Raw genomic sequence first — 16,397 nt, 5'->3', positions numbered from 1 at the left:
AGGGGCTTCGTGGTGAGCAGCTCTCAGGCTTCTGCACCCTCCATCTATCTACTCCCTTTGTCTTCGTTATTGATGTCACCTCAGTGACACATTATTAGCTGTTTATAAGATACTATTTAAATTTTCTTTGAATTTCATGTGCTGCTGTTAATTCTCTGTGAAGCTGACTGATTTGAAATGATTTAAAGTCTAAAGTTGAAGGTGCTTTGACAACTACAAACATAAAGGTGAAAAAACAATGAAATCATCAGAGCTCCTATTTATGACTCTTTTTACCAATACATATCCAACAATTGCCAAGAGTGAGGGAAAAAAAATGAGAAAAGGCAGCAAGGGAAAACAATATGTTTATTAAGAGGCATGAAAATGCATAAACTCATTTATAAATAAATGTAGTATAATTTACCCAGTGAAAAAATAGCTAAAATCCATGAGTAAACTGGATTTTATATTTGAAATGATTACATGATCAATCTCTAATAATTTCCCCATCGATCATGATCTATTAGTAGCAGGAATTTTACAATGACTATAGAAAAAGCTGTTACAAATAATCATGATATGGGGGAAATTTTTCGAGAATGCCCTTAAAATAAACCAGTGCAAACCAATTCAGATTACAAGGGATATGATAAAACCTGGGGCTTATCTTCAGAAAAGTAGAAAATAAAAATCCCAAACATTTATCCATTAAGAAATGAACAAGCAGACTATATTTTGATCAGTGAAAAATAATACATATGGATATTATGAAACATTCTTAACCAGTGATTGCAATAATTACATTTATAAATGTTTATTCAAGTACTAATGTTCAATAAACATTCAAATTCTCATTAAAAGTTAACACTAGATGCAGATACACCTAAACAATGCTTCTTTTGATTTAACAATCATGTCAAAAGGAGGCAAGTGGCCCTTAAAATACTGTTGGTTTTGTTAGTTTTTTTGTCTGTAAATGAGTTTTTACAGTCTGTATTTTTTATCTCCAAGGACCCAAGGAACATCTCAGAACAGCTAAGTAAGAGTCAGGTCTGTAAATTAACTCTCAATAGTACAGAATCAAACATTCCAAAACACAAGTTTAGCTAAAAAAAAAAAAAAGAACATGGGCAGAATTAATTTTCTTTGGCAAGAAATGGTTAATTCCTTACCAAATGTTGGTTTGTTGTTGTGCAGACACTATCAGAACACTTTTGTGGTATTTACCAAAGAGCTACTTCATAAGCTGAAAAGATTTCATAAACTATGTTACCGTAATAGCAATGAGGAGCTTATGTCTGAGTCCCGCTGAAATTAACATCATTTGCCTGATTACTGTTGTTAATGAGTCTTCCTTCAAAAAGTTCCCTTCTAATTTTGGCCTGAATCTCAGGCTTTAATAATAGTTCCTTTATGTGTTTCACTTTGGACTTCAGACCCATCCTTTCTCGATGCAAAGCTTCATTAATTAAGTTTCGGATTCCAATAGGTTTCTTGCCTAAGGAAAAAAAATTATATAATACATTTAACATACAAATACCAATGAAAAACATGAAATATGGCACACTGACTTATCAAAATAGGGTTAAAAAAACCAACCTTTAAAATGCCCACATTTTATAGAAAAGGTTATATTTCACCAAAAATATATCATTTACATGAAACAATTTACTGTAAATAAACCTCACTGTATAGCAGAACACGTTTAGGACAAACATGAAACATAATGGACTAATTGTACAGGTGATCATTTCAACAGTGATTATCTTAAACTTAGCACTTGATACCTGTGCGTGAATTCTGGCCTCAGAGTAGTCAAATGCTCTGCTAAGCAAATAAATGGCAGTATCCATTGATGGCAAGGCCTTCTCCACGGCCTTTCATTTGAGTCCAGGAGGCACAACCTCAAGTCCCCCTTCTGCCTTGTGCATGGCAAATGAAATACGGGCCATTCTTGTTTCATAAATGAATTTCCTCTGCTACTCCATTTCTCTTCTGTTGTTTCAGAAACGCAAACACATAGACCATGAAAGTATTGGGCAATCTCCGCAGACTGGCCAAGAGACATAAACAGCACATTGCAAGTCAGTCTCTAGACTTAGCAGAGGGGAGCAAGGATGCCTTCCAAGGAGTGGTGGGCCCGCATTCAACTCTCATTTCCTGTTATCACTCTCAGTGCCATTCCGATCAGTCTCTTCGGTTTTCACAGAGCTCCCCTCCCCTGGCTTGTTTTTGTTCTGTGTTTCTTCCAGATACTGTTGGACAGCCTTGAGCACTGCATTCTCCACCAGCCTCTTACTGAGCCTTACCAGTTCAGCATCATCGGGCTCCCCTGCGCTCTTTTCACCTACATTCCACAATAGAGAAGAGAGGTCACTGAGGTCATTTTGCCACAGAAACTTGGCATGCAGGGGCTGGCTAGTTCAGTTAGTGTAAGAGCAAGCGTCCTTCAATCTGCTAAACTGGATCTATAAAGCCGGGAAGAGTAGGTTGGTTTTTCATTTGGTAGTTGCAGAAGCAGGATCCTGCCTATTCCAGAAGACTTCAGGTTGAAAAGTAGTTCATTAGTCCCAATCTAGAAATACTCTACCAAGCGATACTGGAAGTTTCCCATTGTACATGGAGTTTTTGTTCTTCTCTCATCCAAGGCTAATCACTACTATTAACGTCCATGGCCCTGATATATGAATTTGCCAAGCAGATCCACGTCTGCTTCTCCCTTCTCCAATGCCAAGTATCAGCTGATCAAGATTTCCCTATCCTCTCATTACTTAGGTTCACAAATTTTTAAATGCTTGGCCTACAGGCCGGTTGTTAATAAACTCTCAGCATTCTCATGAAGACAAAGGCAGTTACTATTACTAGGAACCTGTTTAAAATAAGCTGTTAAAACTAATCTTTTTTTTAATCTCATTGCTATTGTTGCAATTTAAGATAGGAAATTCTTCAAAGAAGAGTTAGGATTATGATGGTAAATTACTAGATGTTACTATTTTTGGCCAATTTACTTCCCTGTTAGAGATAATCTAGGTTTAATTATCGCATCTTTCACTTTACTGTAAAAGAGTTGGTTCCCGGGCGGCCCGGTGGCGCACTGCTACAGTGTGCCGCTTGGGAAGCGCTGTGGCGCTCCCGACGAGGGTTCGGATCCCACATACAGACCGGTTCCCGCTCACTGGCTGAGCGAGGTGTGGGCGCAGCACCGAGGGTTGCGATCCCGTTGCCGGTCCCGGCCCGGTACGGGGGCAACACTGAGGGTTGCGATCCGTTGCCGGACACGAAAAAAAGACAAAAAGGAGAAAAAAAAAAAAAAGAGTTGGTTCCCATCTATTCTCATGCTACACATTTCCCATTCACTCTCCTCCTTGCCTCCCTTGACCGAGGAAAAGAACAAAGGGGTTCTTTCCCCATGTCCATTCCATGCCCTGTCTCCTTCCATCATGCTGTGGGCCCAGGAAGGCTGTGGTCGGAGGCAAAGAAATCAGTGCAGTGATCGCACATTAAGATCAGCTCAGTTTTAGAAGATCACCACGAGCTCCTGAAGGCAAAAGCCAGTGTTGCACTTGCATCTTCAGATACAAAGGGTGTGAGCCAGAATACGGACAATATTTTCTACTCTCACACGTAACAGGTATTGAAGAATAAGAGCAGATATGCCAAGGGTGAGACCTGACCCCCAGCCCTCCTTCAGAGACCCAACTCTTACAGGTAACACATGTCCAGGACCAATTTTGCTTCCAACCACCCTCATCATTCCTCATGGCATTCCAAGCAGAAGAGAGCATGGGTCAAGACCCTTCTAAAGACACTAACAGAGGGAAGCCTAAGCAACTGCTTTCCCTTCAAATGTGGTAATATGACACCCAAGACCCCTGATCAAAAGTCCAAGATAGAACATATGCAGTATAAAATGTTCCAAATTGAGTAAGCTTCAACTCAGTGATAACTCTATAGAATGCACTAAACATAAATATATTAAGATATTATTAAAAGAAAGATAAAGAAATGTATTACTAATATCACCTTTGGGGGCAAGTTAAGACTGTTTTAATTAGTGAGAATGAATGAGTATATTGCCTAATATTTAAAGGATTTTATCTCAGTCTTACAGCACAATGTTTACAGTGTATAGATGATATCTCCAAATGCATTACCTGGAACTATTTGTATGATGGCTCTTCAAATTGAAAAGGGAAAATCAAACTGCCAATGAACACTTTTTAAGTACCCTTCAAAACACCGTCAGTGATTCTCCACATCTGCCAAACTACTTGGTTGCATTGAGGCCAGAGATTGGGTTCCTGGGGGCTGTTCCTGAACCTAGTCAGCTTTTTCATCAGTAAGATAATAGGGCTGTATTTGAGTCTAATTAATAACTCAGTCTCCAAGACCTCTCTCATGTCCAATATTCTGCACTTCTGTGATTTCTGTTGGTTCACAATGAAGTATCCCTGTTACTTCAAACATTAAGAGGTTTAAAACACAAAAATCCTCCCACAAAAAGCTAATTTTTCCCTTCTGATTGTCCTATTTTTGTTTATGCTTATACTATTATCCAAGTTAATGAAGCTCAAAACAAGATTGTCACCATCTTTGATGACTTCCTTCCCTCGTCAACACACTCAATAACCAAGCCTTGTCAGTGTGTGCTTCACGGTTTCTCCCTTCTTCAGTGCATCTGGTGCAGCACCTCTAGATTAATATTTCTAAAATACCCCTTTCGCTCTCCACTCTACAGGAAAACTTAAGCTTGTCTTCCAAGGGTTTCCAAAATGTGCCTTTCCAGCCTGATCATCCATCACTGATGTGGAGTCACGGCACATCAGCTCCCAACATATCTCCTTTGCAGCCTCCACACCATTCCCTATTTCTACACGGCCCTCTTTCTCTCACCAATTAAAATCCCACCTACTCCATGAAGCCTTCCCTGACTATCCCAGCTGGAAGTGATGAGCCTCCACTGGATTCCAATAAGTCTAACTGCATGTATAGTACATGGCTGTTTGGTCATTCATTCAACAAGTGTGTACTGATGACGTACTAAATTCCTGGAACTCTTCCAGCCTACATGGGATATGGCAGTGAACAAAACAATATTCTACTGTTTTTTTCTCAATTTCTTTATAAATTATTAGTATTACTTATTAATGTATTCATTCAGCAACTATTGAATCAGTATCTGCTGTGCTAAAGAAACAGTCTTGAGTACAGAAACTGTACCCTAAGTTTCTCAGGTTATCTCCCGCTCTGCAAACATATACATGGATTATTAATCACAATAAGAGCTCAGTAAATATTTGCTAGTTGAGTGAATTGTTTATTGAAGTCCTTGAAGGCAGCAGCAACATTTTTAAAATGTTACTATCTTCCTATAATGATAGCCCACCATGGCCAGAAATTTAAATTTAATATTAAATTTAAAACAGCAGCAGAGAATTCCAGAATAATTGAAATATCCATGTGAAAAATCTCCATCTACTTTGCTTGATGAATGTGGTCAATAAGACAAAATACCTGACATATGGGACAAATATTAATTACCTACAATAACTGACTGACTGACTAACAATTCAAAAAATAAATTTATAAATGAATCTTCCAGATCCGTCCTGGACTCTAGCCTCCCTTTATGATTCCCACAAAGCATCCTTGGGGTATTAACATAAGTCCAGGGAAGAGCCTATAGGAAGCTTATCACAGAGCCCTGCAAGAATGCAGCAATTTAAGAAATGTGCATCCTCATTCCAATAAGAATTTGTGTTCCTACTTTTAACAAACTTAATTCAACTTAATTAAAAAGAGGCATTTTAAGATTAAAGTTATGCTGTATTTTTCTTCTGCCCACTACTTGAATAAAGATATCTGTCTCCCACAGTGATAATATGATAAATAACTACTTCCATTTTAACTGAAGCCTAGTTAACAATAGCAGTTCAACAATATGCCGCTAAGACATACAGACTATCTTTTGATATTACAACAAAAGTATATATAAAAACATTCCCAATGTAAGCAACAAACTCTGGATACAAATATTCTTTCTTGGACTACTTGGGTTACTTAATATCATATCTATTTAAAATGACAGATTAACCTTTGTCTTAGCCACTGTTATTTTAGAAATCCTCTTAGAACATCCTTGATCAATTTCTTAGGTGTATACTAAAAATATAAATGAAAGGTAATAAAAAATCTTTTACACTCAACAAACATAGTACTGTCTCTAAAAGAACAGTCTGAAGAAACTTTTCAACTAACTTCAAATAAGTATTTCCATTCTCTGTAAGAGTTGTAGCATCATTAATCCAGGATGTGTACCTGTGACTCTATTTTTGTTTATATTACCTGAGATCTCTGTAACCAACCCAGCACAGGGATAAAATTTATCTTAGTGGTCATAAAAAAGAAAATAAGTGAACACCTTTGTGGTAACAAGAATATTTCACACCAATTATGATAATTTAAGGTCAACCTTAATGTGGTTCGGCTGGTCTTCCGGGTGAGTTGATCCAAAAATAGCTTAATTGATGTCACATGAAAGGCTCCAGAAACCAACACCACCCCCTCCCACTGCCAATATCTAAGTGCCTATTTGTTAATATATAACATTATTTTATTTAAAAAGGGAATGAAAAAAATCTTTATCACAATGCATGTAAGACCAAGGGAGAGAGTGCAACCACGTTAAAATGAGGGCATTTAAAACATGAGAACATTAAAAGCTCTCACTTGATCATATCCCGACTGTCCAAAACTTCATTTGTTATCTGAGTGAAGGCTTCCCAAGCATCTTCCCATCACTTGCACAACTTTGCACTTCCTATTCCTCAAGATAATTGTGCCTCCTTAGAAGTGCAATTTTTTTTTAACCAAGTCTATCTTTTCTTTCATCTACCTAGCTAAAAAGAAACACTAAATATATATCTAGAGTATTCAAAAAGTTATGGTGGCACACTCAACTTCCTTACACACTACCTACAACCAATCTGTAACAAAGGACAGGTGAGGAATCATCCTCAAGAGCACATTTAAACAGACCCTATCCTTGGAACCTGTCTGCCAAAAGTATTAGCTGCAATACCCCAAGAAATAGAGTTGCTGTCAATAAAGCTCCCCTCCTCTTGCAAATAACAAAACTCATCCAAACACACACACAGAATCAGAAAATTTTAGAATTAAAACACTAAAACCATACTTGAGAATATTTTCTAGAATGTAAATGTCAAAAGGGAGGAACCATGTCTTTGTAAGTTTTATTCTGGATTCAGTGGCACAGAATAAATAGAAAAATGACAATGCTTTATGTATAAAAGGACACCCACCCCCCCGGGGTTCTGGAGACCACTACACTGTATCTCTTTCTGTCCACCCCAACTTCAACCATTTTTAAACTAGGGATGGTAGTGGATGGAATGAAACTAAACTGAATATCAAGAGCAGCCTCAGAAAACAAGGGAAGGAGGTACCAACATGTATCCAACCCCTGAGCAGGCTGGGGTGATGAGCCAGGCAGCTTCAGCCAGAGCTGTCGTCATGACAAAGGGTTAGGAGTCCTTCGGGCCTTTTGTTGACACAGCTGGTGCTGGCGTGTCCACAGTCTTCACTTCCTTCCACTGTTACTTAAGTCTCTGCCTTGAGCCAGCCCCCCTGATCCACACATCCTTGAAAAAATCCCCAAACCACATGGTTGAGTTGTACCCTCAAGACTGCTCTCCCTGTAGTCATATGAAAGATGGGACAAGACACATTCACAGGATGTTTGTAGCCCAGACTAAGAACTCTCCTGCCCCAATTTCCTAATATCACATAACAGCCCCTTAGCAACTTTTCTCTTTTTCAGTCTGTAACATCAATTCTCTAAGTCCTTATTATGATCCACATTGCTCCCTGTACAATCGCTGCTGTAATGCTGCCATTTCTTAGAGGAAATCTTGGAAAATACTGATGGTGATGTGACAGAACTCCTAATGTGGGTGCAAAAAGGGAAAAGCATGATATACATATTTCTGAAATCCAGTTCTGGCATTTTCCATCTACGTGGCCTTGTCCACAACCTCTCCACACCTAAGTTGGATTATCGTGAGGATAATGACATACCTTGCACTGATGTTATAAGAATTAAAGATAATGTATGAAAAGTGGCTAACACTGTGCCTGGAACATAGTAGGCTCTTAAAATATGGTAGTTATTGTATCAGGACATTTTTATATGAGTTATGATTAATCTGAGTTTAACTTATTCTAAGAAGAATATGCCCTATACCACTAAATGTCCACAATTCATTTGCTCGATAAATACTTTATTAAGCACCTACTATGTTCCACTAATAAATATTTTTAAATAAATAAGATATAGTCTCTGAACACAAAAAAGTTAGTCTAGAAGGATGACCAATAAATGATGATTGCAAAACAATCGGTTAATTGCTGTAAGAGTTAGTTCAAGGTTCAGTAGAATTAGGAAGGGACGGGCCGGCCCGGTGGCGCACTGGAGAGTGCGCCACTTGGGAGCGCGGCAGCGCTCCCACCGAGGATTCGGACCCCATGTGGAGACCGGTTCCTGCTCACTGGCTGAGCGCAGTGCGGGCGCGACACCGAGGGTTACGATCCCGTTACTGGTCAGTAAAAAAGATAAAAAGGAAAAAAAAAAAAAAGAATTAGGAAGGGACAACAAGGTAAGTTTCACATAGAAAATATTTCAGCTCAGTGAATAAGAGTCTCCAGGCATGTGGGCAGATGTGAGAGGAAGCAGAAGAGGTTTTCCAGACATAACAAAGGCATGAGCATGTGCACAAAAGCATGAAAAAGCATGACACATTTGGGGAACTGGAAGTACTTCCACAGCAGTGGCATAAAGAGTTCAGAAGGATGGAGCAGAGAGGTATACAGGGAAAGAAGGCTAGAAATCCAGTAGGAAGAAAGGGCCCTATGTACCAGGCTATGGAGTCTGATTTCATTCTATAGGCAATATGCAGCTATTGAAGGATTTTAAGCACAGCATATTTTAGGAAATTCACTGTAGTAGCCATATGGAATAAGGATGAAGGATTAGAGAATGGCAAGAATAGAGGCATGTTTTTGCAATAGATAAAAAAAGAAAGAAAGAAACAATGAGGGCTTGAACCATAGTAGATGCAGTAGAAAAGTAAGGGACACATTACAGAGGGAGTTAAAAAATAGAAATATTAAACCATGGGGCCAATTTAATTAGGGGAGGATGTTAAGGAAAGTGGAGGGGGAATGCAAAAAAAAAAAAGAAGAAGAAGAAATAATGGCCAAAAATGTTTGAAATTCAATGAAAACTGTAAACCTTAAAACCAAGAAACTACAAGAATTCCAAGTACAAAAATGTGAAGAAAACCACACCCGGGGACATCATGATTAAATCACTGAAAACCAGTATTAAAAGAAAATCTTAAAAGCCGGCAAAGAAAAAAAGGACCCATCATATACAGAGGAACAAAGACAAAATGACAGAGACTTATTCATCAGAAACAACACAAAACAAATGACAATAGTGCAACACTTTAAAGTACTATAAGAAAAAGGCAACATAGATTTCTTTACCCAAAAATATCATCTTTCAAAAATGAGAGTGAAAGAAAAACTTTTCAGACATATAAACGCTGAGTGAATTCATCATCAGCTGACCAGCTAGACGAAATGTTAAAGAAAAAACTTCAGGCAGAAGGAAAATGATACCATATGGAAATTTAGATCTACTCAAAGACAAGAAGAGAACTAAAAACTGTATAAATGCAGATAAAAATAAAAGACTTTTTCTCATTCTTAATTTTTTTGAAAGAGAAATAACTGTTTTATTTTATTTTATTTTATTTTTCCTTTTTTGTCTTTTTTTCGTGACCGGCAACGGATCGCAACCCTCAGTGTCGCGCCCGTACCGGACCGGGACCGGCAACGGGATCGCAACCCTCGGTGTTGCCCCCGCACCTCGCTCAGCCAGTGAACGGCCGGTCTGTATGTGGGATCCGAACCCTCGGTGGGAGCGCTGCCGCGCTTCCAAAGCGGCGCACTGTAGCAGTGCGCCACCGGGCCGGCCCCGAGAAATAACTGTTTTAAATGGGGTTTAAAAAATATGTAGAAATAAAATATATGGCAACAACAGCACAAAGATTAGGAGCAGAAAAATAGAAATAATTTTTTGTAAGGTTCTTATGTTAAACATCAAGTGCCATAATATTATTTGAAAGCAGAGGATGTATATTTTAAAATGAGTCAGCAGCCAGTAAAGTAAAAATTAAAAAGAGGCATAGCGAATAAGCCAATAATGGAGCTAAAATGAAAACATAAAACTTCTTAATACAAAATAAGGTGGTAAAAGAGGAGAAAAAGGAACAAAGAGCAGATGGGACAAGCAGAAAACTAGCAAGGTGGGAAATTTAAACTCACCTATATTGGTAACCATACCAAACATAAAATGATCTAAATACTGCAATTAAAAGTCAGAGATTGTTCATTTGGATTTAAAAAACAAGAATCAAGTCTGATTTCTACAGGAAAAAAAATCCACTTCAAATATAAAGACACAGAAAGGTGAAAGGTAAAAGGATAAAAAAAAAGATATACCATGCTAATGATAATCAGAAAAGGTCAGAGAATCAATATCAGACAAAGCACTTTTCAGAAAGAAGAATATTACTGGGATAGATATCATACAATGCTAAGGAAATCAATTCATCAAGAGGACATAAAAATCCTAAATGTGTATGTACCTAATAACAAGAGCTTTCAAGTACCTGAAGCAAAACTGATAGAACTAAAAAGTTAATAGACCATCCACAATTATAGTTTAAGATTTCAAGACCACTTTTAAGAGTTGCTAGAATAAGGAGAAAGAAATTCAGAAGACTTGAACTACACTAGTAACCAAATCCACCTAACTAAAAATTATAGAACATTCCACCCAACAACAGCAGAATACACATTCTTCTTAGTGTACAGAAAACCTTTATCAAGAGAGACCATATTCTGAGATGTGAAACAAGTCTTAATAAATTTAAAGGTATTGAAATCATTTAATGCATGTTCTCAAAGCACAATGGAATCAAATGAGAAATCAGTAAGAGAAAGATATCTTGAGAATCCTCAATTATTTAGAGATTAAGCAACACACTTCTAAATAATCCATTGATCAGAAATAAAAATCAAAAGGGAAATGAGAAAATATCTTTAACTGAATAAAAATTAAAACAAATCAAATTTGTGGAAGGCAGATAAAGCTATACTTGGAGGAAAAATTCTACCATTGAATGCTTAAGAAAGGTATCAAATCAGTTATCAAAGCTGCCACGTTAAAAACATAGGAAAAGAGGAACAAATTAACCCCAAAGTAAACAGGAAGACGGAATAATAAAGATAGCAGCAGAATGAAACAGAAAACAGACAAACAATAGAGAAAATCAATGAAACCAAAAACTAGTTCTTTGAAAAAAAAAATCAATAAATTGATAAAGCTCTATCCATTGATATAATGATAGACATACAGATCGGTGAAAAAACCCAGAAAATCCAGAAATAGACTTATACATATATGGCCAATTGATTGTCAACACAGGTGCCAAGGCAATTCAAAAGAGAAAGAGTAATCCTTTCAAAAAACGGTACTAGAATAATTATATATACATATGTAAAAAAAAAAAAAAAAAGAACCTCAACCATTATCTCACACCACATACTAAAATTAACTCAAAATGGATCACAACCTTTTTATAAGAAATGAAAGTATAAAGTGTCTAGAAGAAAACACAGAAGAACTTCTTAGTGATCTTGGATTTGGCAAAAGTTTCTTAAATAGGACACCAAAAGCACAAACTGAAAAAAAAAAAGATAAATTGGACTTTATCAAATTGTAAAACTTTTGCTCTTCTCAAGACACTGTTAAGAAAATAAAAAGTGACCCACGGACTGAGAGAAAATATTTGCAAAACACACCCATTAAAGAATTTGTAACCAGAATACAAAAAGAACTTTTAGGACTTAATAAGTAAGCAAACAACCAAATACAGAAATAACCAGAAGAACTGAAGAGTTACTTCACAAAAGATAAACGGATTGGCAGTAAATGTGCGAAAAGACTCTCAACATTCTTAGTCATCAGGGAAATGCAAATTGAAGTCACAATGATATACCACTACTCACCTACTAGAATGGCTGTCAACTGCCATTCACAGCAATTTGGGTGAGCAGAGAGGAAATTATGTTAAGTGAAATAAACCAGGCACAGAAAGAGAAATACTGGATGTCCTCACTCATAAGTGGGAGCTAAAAAGTAAATGAGAAAGACACAAACAAACAAAAATCACAATAATAAGTTGAACCTTCAGAAGGAGAGATCACAACTGTGGTTACTAGTGGTGGGAAAGGGAGAGGGGGAAGTATGTTAATAAGCAATTAGTTACTGGACACAAAGAATGCTTATGTTTTGTAATGATGAATATGCTAATTATCCTGATTAGATCGTCACATATGTACTCAGTATTGATATTCAACTCTGTACCCCACAAACGTGTATAATCAACTATGTTTCAATAAAAAATTTTAAAAAGGTAGACAATACTACATTTTCACAAGGATGTGAAGCAACTGGAATTCCTATTCCTGGTGGCAATGCAAAAATGGTATAGGCACTTTGTATAAACAGTTGGGAAATTTCTATAAAAGTTGACTGTCTTCTTAACATGCCACCCAGCAATCTCACTTCCAGCTAGTCTTGAAAATATGTGAAATGAAAGCATATGCTCACACAAATACCTATTCATGAATGTCTGTTGTAGCTTTATTCATAATTACCCCAAACTAGAAACAAGCCAAATACACTTCAACTGTTGAATGAATCAATAAGCTGTGGTACGTACATGTAGTGGAAAAGTACTCAACACAAAGTAATGAAATACTGACACATGCAACAACACAAGTGAATCTAAAATATATTATGTGAAAGAAGCCAGATTCAAAAGGCTACATATTGTACGATTTCATTTATATGACATTCTAAAAAAGGCAAAACTAGACTACACACAGAACAGTGGTTTCCAGAGGTGCGGGTAACAGGAAGGGCTGACTATAAAGGGACATGAGAGAATTTTGAAAGATGATAGAACTGTTCACAATCTTGATTGTGGTGGTGGTTATATGACCCTGTGTGTTGAATAAAACTCACAGAACACAAGAATGAGTGAATTTTTACTGTATGTAAATTATACCTCAATTAAAAAAATACTAATCAGAACAATTTCTTCCCCATGATAAGGGATCAACTTAGCCTCTGTTGATGTCAACATGCGAACTTGCTGAATGGACTAGTGCTCTGTCCCTCTTTGCAATTAGCACGTGGCTGGTTATAAGGATGACTTTCTCAGCTCCTCTCTCTGTTTTAAGACCCAATATCAATGGTAATATCTGTAATCTCTCAAATCTGCAGGCCTCAGATTCTCAGTTGCATTCCTTCTGAATCATATTTTTCTGTTGTGCTCAATATCAAAATATGAAAAATAATTTCCAATGAAATAGACTTGTGTGGTTTTGAAGGATGAAGGAGATCCAGATAAATTATTTTAATTCTTCCTTCAGTGTATCAGACATGTATCATCTGCTCCAATCTGCTCAGAGGATACAAACTAAATTGGTAGCCAGTACTCTGATCGACAAGAGGCCACCATCACTCTGCGGCTGAAATCAATTTCAGAGGGGCACTGCGCTCACTGTGGTTTGTTCTGCTCACTTGTGTTGCCTCTTCTTGTTTGTAGCCTCTCATCTGCTGGTCCCTATCTTAATTTGCTGTCTATTATAGAGAAACCATGGTGGCTTCCTCCCTGAATTTTGGTTCCTATATTTGTTCAGGTTGCAATGTGGGGACTTCTCAAGATTCCTAACTGGTTGCTCAAGATTACTCTGAGTCATTTTGGGCAAAGCTGATTCAGAGGTGCAATTCTGAGTACCAATAAAAGAAGCAGACATTACAAATACAAGTCCTGGCACACAGGATTATCCACACAATATGGCAATCATTGAAAAATTATTTTTATGACAAAGAAGAAATAAATATAGTTTCAAATATATCACAAGCATAAATGTTCAAATAATCATGCTTTTGACTGGCAGAAAAACAAGGAGGCCAGAAAATGAAGCATTACTTAGAATTTTAAAATTATTATGTTCATGGAATTTATTATCATCTATTTTGAGAGAGTTTTACATAAAATTTAAAAGCATGACTAACTGGAATTAATTTTCACTTATCTGGCCAACACATCTGCTTATGATAAAATACACTTTTCTTTCTAGGCTGATATTCTAGGCTAGAAGTTGATTCAAATAGAAATAAAGGTCACCTTCCTGTTCTGAAGTCAATGTTCACCACGGTAGGTCAGCAAAGTAAATGTTGCCATCAACCTAACCTAGTGAAATAAATCATAAACTGTAGATATGACTTTACCTCTTTTATAAGCAATAAGGTCACACCCAGATCAGAAGGCTCCACAGGCTGAGAAAATTCCCGTGATGCCAGGTCACTGACAGCAACAACGGGAATACTTCCTTCCATTCGTTTACATAACACTTCGTGCTTTTCAGAGTCCTTTTAGAAACGTTATCTCATTTGGTTCTCACAGAAACCTTATGAGGTAAAATAAGTGTTATTCTTCCCATGTTACACCTAAGAACAATGAGACTCAAGAGGTTAGTTACATAAATCATCTGAAATCACATAGCATTGGTGATGGGAATCCGTAGTTCTTCCACTGGAAATCAGGAAGTTTAGTTCATCCAGGGCACCCACCCCCAGGGCAGTGACTCCACGGCTTTCTAGAGTACGCTCATCCTGGGGAAATGAAGGTGTACGTGTGAGAAATAACATAATCTAGTGATCGGTTGATTGAAAAACAGAAAAATTCAGAAGGTTTCATTCTCAGACTGAAGTTTTCAACACTAAATAATGGATACTGATTAATGCAATACAATCCCTTCCTTCCCTCCTTCTTTCACTCCTTCCTTCCTCCTTACCCTCCTTCCTTCCACACACATTCCTTAAGCACCCTCTATTTATGATAAGCATTGTGCTATGAATATAGAAATGAATCCCACATGGGCCCTGACTTCAGGAAACCTGCAATTCAGTAGCGATAGAAACACATTTTAACAAATAAGAGGTCACGAATGCTCTGAAAGAAAGATGTACAATACAGAGTGGGTACACAAAGGAAACAGTGGTCAGTCATGTCTAGGGGAAACTATCCAAAGAAGTGTCATGTAGGAGGTGATGCTTGAGCTGGACCTTGTAAAATGAATAGGTGTTTCTCAGGTGGGCCAGGATAGCAGTGGCATGGTGGGAGGTAAGACCAGCTCGGCTTGTCTGGGTAACAGTAATGGCAGAACTCGCTCTGGTATAAAGTGATTGATGAGGCTGGAGGGAGGAGGCAGCTGGAAACGTCTGCAAGGGAGAGACTGTAAGCACTCCCAGAGGACATACTGAGGAGCTCCCACACTATTTATTTCTTGGGCACCTACTATGATCAAATTACACTTCCAGATTCTGAGATATAAACATACTATCAAGGCTTGTCTCCAAGGAATTGCTTATTTCATCCTCTGATGTATAATGTTAAAGAAAGTTCAATTTTCAGAACACTGCTAATGTTTAGAAACGTAAGCTTGGATCTCAGAACATTCCTGTTATTTTATAGGAAAACATCAGATGTGCCACTGACCAGTAATTTTGCTTAATTTTGTTTTGATTCAAATAACCAGTCATTAAACTTGGTGAATGGGACTAAAATATAAGCAAAACTACAAAGCAACCAAGAGCATCATAAATACTTTAGCTATCACAAGGCGAAAAAAAATAACTAAATTTTTTTAAATAATATTTTTTTTTCCTTTTTGTCTTTTTTCATGTCCGGCAATGGATCGCAACCCTCAGTGTCACACCCGTACCGGACTGGGACCGGCAACAGGATCGCAACCCTCGGTGCTGCGCCCGCACCTCGCTCAGCCAGTGAGTGGGAACCGGTCTGTATGTGGGATCCGAACCCTCGGCGGGAGCACCACCACGCTCCCAAGTGGCGCACTGTAGCAGTGCGCCACCGGGCCGGCCCTAAATAATATTTTTTTAAATTATTCAAAATTAACCTTCTTTAGGGCCGGCCCAGTGGCGCACTGGATAGTGCGCCGCTTGGGAAGCGCGGGGGCGCTCCCGTCCGAGGGTTCGGATCCCACATACAGACCGGCTCCCCCTCACTGGCTGAGCGAGGTGCGGGCGCAGCACCGAGGGTTGTGATCCTGTTGCCGGTCCCAGTCCGGTACGGGTGTGACACTGAGGGTTGCGATCCTGTTGCCGGTCCCAGTCCGGTACGGGTGTGACACTGAGGGTTGCGATCCGTTGCCGGACATGAAGAAAG

At 38.1% G+C, this 16,397-nt stretch overlaps 1 protein-coding gene across 2 annotated transcripts in view; it reads right to left on the bottom strand.

Moving 5' to 3' along the window:
- Positions 1-329: 329 nt before the first annotated feature.
- Positions 330-16,397, bottom strand: part of LOC103605385 (A-kinase anchor protein 7 isoform gamma-like) — an 80,406-nt gene continuing 64,338 nt past the window's right edge. Inside the window, exon 3 of one of the 2 annotated variants that reach the window (XM_008589958.1) lies at positions 330-1,480. In XM_008589958.1, the coding sequence (XP_008588180.1) occupies positions 1,275-1,480 (206 nt within the window). In that variant the 3' untranslated portion in view covers positions 330-1,274. The other variant, XM_008589959.1, reaches the window with a different exon arrangement.

This window comes from Galeopterus variegatus, unplaced genomic scaffold (genome assembly GCF_000696425.1).
Source record: "Galeopterus variegatus unplaced genomic scaffold, G_variegatus-3.0.2 Scaffold5778, whole genome shotgun sequence".
NCBI lineage: Eukaryota > Metazoa > Chordata > Mammalia > Dermoptera > Cynocephalidae > Galeopterus > Galeopterus variegatus.
Note: the sequence above shows the minus strand (reverse complement) of the source record. Positions and strands in the feature narration are given on the sequence as shown.